The following is a 7,519-nucleotide window of genomic DNA, read 5'->3' as shown; positions in this document are numbered from 1 at the left end:
AGACTCCTTTGCTGCCCTGACAAGAACAAATTAACAAGTTTATATATAGTACCCACCCAAGAGCTCTGAAGATACCATGAATGAAGTGAATTGCTCACAGAGAGATGGTATCTGCAATTAAAGCTAGCGGGCACACTCCGGGAGGGGAAACAAAACGGGGAAAGGCGTTAGGATGATGCTTTGGAAATTACAGAGCTGTAGCTTTATGCCAGTGCCAGGTAAGTCATACCAAGTAATAACTGAGAAGCGTTAAAGAGAACACAATACAAAGATTTATTAAGTCTCTGCACAAAGCCAAGTCTCCAATTTACTACATACTTAGCAAGGAACCAGAAAACACCGCTCTAAGCTTTGGAAAAAAACACCACAAGAGCCTGTAGTAAAAGATGGTACAGATAAAATGCTAAGTTTTTATGCAGTAGGAACTGATAAAGGCAAATGAGGGGGAAAACCCATTCTTCTTCATCATGGCAAGAGACACACACAACAACCCTAAAACCTGCGTCGTTTAAAACTTACTAAAACACCAGCGGAAGCAAGCAGTGAATCATCGACTCTTGCAAACCGCGGAAGCTCCTGATGTCGATCAGGATTAAGGAAAGACGCTGAGAACCCAGCGGCACCACCTCCAGCTGGCCGTGCGGCTGGCGGCCTTCCTGGGGCCGGGCCGGGGCGCGGCGCGGCTGACACCCCGCGGCCCTACCAGGCGGCTGCAGACCCACTGCACAGCGGGGGCGGGACACCCGCCCGCCGGGCCGCGCCGCACCCCCACCGCCTTCCCGCAGCGGGCGAAGCGGCGGAAGTATGCGCTTGGGCCGTACCATGGAGGCGGGCGGGCCGCTCTAGGCTGCTTTTCGGTGGTTCCGGTGGGGCGGCATGGAGGAGCGGCGGTACCGCTCGGCCTCCGGGGCGCCCATCGCGCTGCGGCGCCGCCAGCACAGCGCCTCCTGCCGGGAGCTGGCGGTGCGCTGCCCCCGCCTGCAGCTCCGCTCGCTCAGCGCCGTCACCTCCGCCGTCTGGCTGGCGGCCTACGGGCTCTTCGTGCTCAGCGAGGTACCCACCACCACCCCCCCGAGCCGCGGCGCACCGGCCTCGCCCCGTCCCGCCGCCACTGAGAGCTCTCCGCGGCTCAAACGCCGAGAGGTGTGCCGGGGGCCCGGCCCTGAGGCGGCTGCGCCCCTGAGGCGGCTGCGCCCCTGAGCCTGTGTCCCGCTGAAATGGCGGGGGGTAAATCGGGGGCTGTGGTTGGCATCCGAGGGGCTCGGTGGCGGTGTATGCGTCCCCAAAGCCCGCCGGCCTGGCGGGACCCGCGCAGCCTTTGCCGAGCTGCTCCTAGGACATGGGCAAGGAAGGTGGCCAGAGCCTGTGGAAAGGTGGTCCGTGTATCCTGGGCCTCCTCCATGCTCCAGGAGCGCCGAGGCAGTAGATCACGATGAGTATGCGGTGAAAAAGAGAGCTGTGCTAAGCCAGTGTCTGAGGGCCCACGGGCTGCGGCCTGGGTGCTCTTGGTGGCTTCTCGGATGCCTCCATTGGTTTGCAGCCTCTTGCCAGATTGGGTGGATGTACATATGGCTGTTGAGTGTTGCCTAGCCCATCCTAGTGAGTCCAAATAACACATACTTACTTGGAGAGATGAGTTGTGGGAATCCGGCATAAAGGATATATTGAGGAAGGTGAGTGTTAATCCCCAAAGGGATTTTCTTGAGTGACTCAGAGACCACTGCACCGTGAATGTCATCTATTTGCTCGTGTTTCACAGCTGAGGCAGTATGACCTTGGCACTACAGATTTCAAAAGCTGCTGATAAATCCAAAAGTGTTAGTTTAGACATCAGATCTGTGACCCATATGTGCAGGGAAGGACCGACTTGTAGACCCAGACCAGTTATCTGTGGATTGAAGTCAGTAGCTTGACTGAAGAAGCTTGTCACTGTGACCAGTGCTATGACTGTCGCGCTTCAGTTCTTTCAATAATCTTTTCCAAGGAATCAAGACAGAGAGTCAGTTGGCAGGTTTCCAATATGAAAAGATGGTTCCCTTTCCCTGGCTGAAAAGGAAGCCGTGTTTGAGTTTTATTTGTTATAAAAGCATACACCCTAGCCAGTGGTTACCACCCGCTGTCCTACTTGGTTTTACATGTGCTCATGCAGCTTTTATGCAAGTGACTGCAGTCCTTCCTTTCTGCCAGGAAACCAGATGTGAAAGTCTCTTTCTGTGTGGATTTCAGTGTCTGCAATTAATGACTGTTTGTTTTTTCCCATGATGACAAACTTCAGAAGTCCTGTGTCCTGTTTGAATGTGGCCATGGCTGCTTTACCTCACATGGTGGTACAGGCCCAGCTTGAGTGGTAGGACCATGCAGTTCCAGTCCTTTAGGAAGTGTCAGTTATGACTGTGATTCATGGGTATGCAGCCTGGAGCTCTCTAAGAGTGTCCCAGAAATAGGTTGTAGGACCTTTAGGATTTATTAGCAGGTCTTCAGATGACTTACTGTTGTCTATAGTTTCATCAGTTACATGTTATTTTGTGTAACAGCAATCCCAAGATTGCAGTGTGCAAAAGACATTTGTCCTCAGACGAAGCACATGAGAAAGTAAATGTTCTCTAGGTTGGTATTTAAGGCAGGAAGAGAGAGGAGGTTGGAACAAGTTTAGACTTGCAGTTTGTGAGAAGAAAACCACTAGGCCAGTAGTTTTCCTAAAAGATTTTTCTTCCCCTCTGAGACTCTACCCTTAGTTCAAGTAAACATTTCACAACACTTCTCTGTCAGTGACATCATCTCTGTCGATATGTGTATAATATGCAAATAATTGATGTAACTAGCTGGTTTTGCTTGAGATTTCTACACTAAATTTACAAGGGAATAGAATTTTCTTGCAGTTTTCAGTTTCAGCTCCCAGTTCTTTCAGACCATACTGTGAAGACTGATTTAAACCTCATTACACATATATCAGCCAGCCAGGTGAATAAAAGGACTCCACCTAAGTAAACTGTAACTGTAGCTTTAATATTATCATTTACTGTGCAATATTACTTTCTCTAAAGCCATGTTCAGTTAATTGTAAGATCAGAGCTCTATCTTTGCTTGGCTTGTGTTACAGAATAGTATGGTGCTTTCTGCTGCTATTTTCATCACGCTGGTTGGCCTGATCATATACTTGCACTTCGTGAAAATTGACCAGGAATCCCTATTGGTCATCGGCTCACTCGGCATTCAGGTGACTTCATCCTATGCTTCGGGGAAGGAGAGCACAACCTTCATTGAGATGGGTCGGGTGAAGGATGTGGTTATCAATGAAGCCATCCACATGGTAATCATACACAGTCTTTCTTCTGGTGTATCTGTGGGCACACTCACATCCACTCTATTTTCATGAGTGTGATTTACCAGAGCAATTAAAAGCAGCACCATCTATAGCTTTACTGACATCAGGAGCTTTGTTTCAGATTTCTCTCTTTATTCTCTTACCTGTTCTCTCACTTTTAAAGGAGAACTCAAGCCAAACAAATAACCTCAAAAAGCCAAATCCATCCCATAGATAATGCCACTGACACTGAGCTAGCGATTTTAGTTCTTTGCATTGTACTGTTCTTACAAATCCTGATGCCAAACTCTGTAAGTAATCAAGATGGAGATAAGACAGTGCAAGAGATGTTTTTTCCTATTGCTGGGGTTTTCTGCAAAACTCCTGTAGAAAAGCAGACCGTACCCTTCCAGCACATGTGTGTTCTTTTCAGGTTAAAAATTTAATAGAAAAAACCACAGGTAAAATTACTTTTTATTGTGTGAAGGGAGGAAAGCTATACATACAAATTTGTGGACTTGACTGTGGCCTGGGGTGATTGGCCTTCAGCCCAATGAGTTGAAACAGATCCTCTTTCTGTGGTAACTCCAGGCACTTTGATAATATTTTCAAACTCCGATGATTTTGTCTGTTTGTCTTGTAGCAAAAAGTTATCTACTACCTGTGCATCCTCCTCCAGGACCCTGCAGATCCTCAGGGAGTATCTGAGGTTGTGCCGCTCTTTCAGGTGAGTTTGACTGAACGGTGGAGAAATCCAGATCTGTGTGTGTGCGTGCCAGTATCTTTATTCCACTACAAGTAGCTGATTACAGTTGCCTTTCCCTGGCTGGGCCTTCAGGGTGAGTGTTACAGCGCTGTGGCATGGGTGGTATTAGAAGTCTCGTAGAACTACGTATCGGGGATGGTTTTTTTCATTTGCCCTCCATTCAAAGAACAGGGAGCTGTGTAAATCTGAACCCAGCCAGGAGTTTGCATGAACCAGAAGTCTTTGGCTCACACAGGGTACCGAGGACTCGTACAGCTTTCTGTGTAGTCTTGTGCTCAGTGTTACCATCATAACTATGGCACTGTTCTGCAGCTGATTTTTCTGTCAGCTCTGTGTGCCGTAAGTGCTCATAAAAACCTCCTTGGCATTAGAATGACTTCCCCTTTCTCACCCGTTGACAAAGATCACAGTACAAGGTGTGAGCAATTTGCTTAATGTATAATAACTTGTTTGCTTTACCATTACCCTGTCTCCCCTTTCTCTTCTCTTGCTAACTTGTTCTGACTGTTCATAATCCCATTTTTGGGATGGGTTTTCTTTCTGCATGTTCATGCCCAACACAACAAAGCCCTGATCCTTGAGTGGTGGTAAGCGGTCAGAGGTACCTCACATCTTAGACTGCTGAGGTTTATAGCCCTCTCTGTCCTTCTTAATTCATCTGCTGCTGGTGACTCTCATTTTGTAGTCCACATCCAGTTTATGACTGGATACAGTTAGTCTTCAGCTAAATACTTATGGGTAGAAGTAGACTATTGATACTTGCTGCTAACTCAGTCCCACAATTGTAAAGATGTTTACTAACAATAATATAGATTATTTCACACATAGTCAAGGGAAAAAAATGGATTTGCTGGAAATGAACAACTAATAAATTCCAGAGCGCTGCAATCAGGAATCTGATTTTAGTTATACATGCTCCTTTCCAGCTTTAAAGAGGCTGCCTGGCATTTGTGTAGTTTCTCTTTTTTGTTTGTTTTTTTTCTTTCTAGCTCAACTCTGAACAGTTTTATTTTCATGGAAATATCTTAGTATTTGTAGAGTTGACTCCATCAGCAAAGGAGGTACAGAAAGAGCTGTGTCAGTTTGCAATTCATTACCTGCCAGTAATTCTCACTTTAACGTGCAACTTAGTATGTTACTTAGTTTTGAAGGACCAGTAATTAGTAACTTTATTGTGTCTCCTTCATTGGGTTCCTCTAAGTTATGTCAGCCTTCAAAAATACAATTTACCGTGTCACTGAGCCCAGGAACACTTCTGCGATGAACTGACCTATTGTTCTCTTAAGCAACTCTTGCAAGGAGAGGCATTTGATGGACTTTACACAGTAAGGCTGTTTTGGGAGCTCAAAAGTCATGGGACCATAGGAACTGTGGGACTGGGAAACTTTCACCTCCTTGCTGGTTTTAATCTGGTCCAGGTTAGAAGTGATGGAAAATCATTATACTTTGACCACTGTTCGTTGTTGGCGTGAAATGAATTGATGTTTTCGGTTAACCTTCTCTTGTCCTTTTGTTGATGGTACTAGCAGAGGCCAAGGGCCAGGTGTCTAAATTCCCTGTCCTGAAGGTAGATTTTTCAGGGTAGAGATCACCTAGGATGGTGGATGAGTGTATGGATATCTGCTGTTTGGTAGGTCTCTAGAGGGACTGTGGCCTAATAGATAGGTTAATGGGTTGGAAGGTGGAGATTTTCTTCCTTGCTGTCACTGTGCACTATGAGCAGAGAAAGGAGAGGATTTCTGAGTTAGTGAGAGACTCAAGCTAACTGCAGAATGGTGCTGCATGTTTTGACCTGACAGCTTTAGGGACTGGCATTTTTCATCACAGAGCAGGTGTGGCTTATGGAATGGCTTTGCATTCCTGTATCACCAGCTTCCATCAAACACCTGCTGGAGTTTCCTGAATTATTTCTCAACGAACATGTAAAAGGGAAATCTGTTCTCCATTGACTTAATGTGAGAAAGCTAATCAACTGCAGGTATCTTGCTGTTTCAGTCCTTCTACATGTCTGCTTTTTTGATAGTCAGCTTTGTGTCAGTTGTCTCCACATTCCTTTCTCTGCCTGACAAATCTCACTAGTGAGAAAGTTAAAGCTTTCCAGCTCTTTTACAGCCAGTTCAGAGCCTCATTCTCTGTTTGACTTCAATTCTAGAGCTCCAAGCCACGTCTGGACTGCTTGATAGAAGTGTACAAAAGTTGTCAAGAAATCCTGGAGCAGAGGAAGACAGCTCCACAATCAAGTGGTATAAAATAGTAAAAAAAAAAAAAATAATCAAGGCAGCAAACTTGCAGCAGGACTCGGAGAGACACATGGAAAAGCAAGCAAACCTGCCCCATGGCTTTTTTTAATTAGATGAGTAGAAAGTGGTGCAGCAGTACAGTGATGTTAGGGCTAAAGGCTCGCAGAGACTTACAGAGTTGTTACAGAAAATGTCAGCTCAAGCACACAAGTGAACCTTGAAATCCCCTGCTACGAAGATGGTGAGCAGAACTTTTTAGATTCAGACAGAAAAGGTTTTTCCTTGCCTTTCCAGAAAAGAATTAGAAAATAGAAGGGAAATAAGAGCAAAGGGAGGCAAGAACATGCATCAAAAATTTACTCTTTTGTGGATCTGAAAATTCTGATAAACTTACAATGTAATCCTGGCCAGACTGCCAAAAATGTGCACTTTTGTTTCTATTTAACCCTTTGTTTGAAAAAAGCATTTACCACTCTAAATACCAAAGTGGTATTTAGCATTTACCACTCTAAATACCAAAGTGATGGGTGGGCTGGGATGGAAACTTCCTAATCCACAGGAGAAATTCAGAAAGAAAATAACAGAAAATTGCATTCAATTATGTTTAATGAAATAACCATAGGAGAGCAGACCTTGGCCTCTTCAGGGATCTGCTTGAAATAGTCCCATTGAATGGGACCCTGGAGGGGTCCAAGAAATCTGATTGCTCTTCAAGGATCATCTCCAAGCTCAAGAACAATCCATCCCAATGAGCCGGAAGTCAAGCAAAAATGCTGGGAAGCCTGCGTGGATGAATAAGTTGCTCCTGGCAAAACTCAAACACAGAAAGGAAGTGTACAGAAGGTGGAAGCAGGGACAGGTAACCTGGGAGAAATACAATGACACTGTCCGAGATGTGGTTAGGAAAGCCAAAGCCCACCTGGAGTTGAATCTGTCAAGGGATGTCAAATACAACAAGAAGGGCTTCTAGGAGAACATAAATAGCAAAAGAAAGGGGAGATGTGGATCCATTGCTGAATGGGGCAGGGGCATGGTGACACAGGACATGGAAAAGGTGTGGCATTAAAAGGGCCACATCAATTGCTCTGAGAATATGAGGAAAATCTGTTGTTGGCAATGATGGTAATGACTATGTGAATAAAGTTTTACTGATCTGTGCTCTACGGAGTAACTTAAGGTTGGGAAATTCTTCTTTGGTGATGAGCAAAA

General features: G+C 45.6%; 1 protein-coding gene across 2 annotated transcripts; it reads left to right on the top strand.

Moving 5' to 3' along the window:
• Positions 1-866: 866 nt before the first annotated feature.
• PIGH (phosphatidylinositol glycan anchor biosynthesis class H) lies at positions 867-7,486 on the top strand. Of its 2 annotated transcripts, none has more exons than XM_054828903.1 (4): positions 867-1,053; positions 3,101-3,217; positions 3,948-4,031; positions 6,223-7,486. In XM_054828903.1, exons 1-4 carry the CDS (start codon positions 877-879, stop codon positions 6,322-6,324), a joined length of 480 nt encoding a protein of 159 aa, XP_054684878.1. In that variant the 5' UTR covers positions 867-876; the 3' UTR covers positions 6,325-7,486. The 2 variants fall into 2 exon arrangements, with proteins under 2 accessions (XP_054684878.1, XP_054684877.1); XM_054828902.1 differs by having other exon boundaries at positions 3,101-3,310.
• Positions 7,487-7,519: the final 33 nt, after the last annotated feature.

Source organism: Grus americana, chromosome 5 (genome assembly GCF_028858705.1).
Source record: "Grus americana isolate bGruAme1 chromosome 5, bGruAme1.mat, whole genome shotgun sequence".
Lineage (NCBI taxonomy): Eukaryota > Metazoa > Chordata > Aves > Gruiformes > Gruidae > Grus > Grus americana.
The sequence above is the reverse complement of the archived record's forward strand: the minus strand, read 5'-3'. Positions and strand labels throughout refer to the sequence as shown.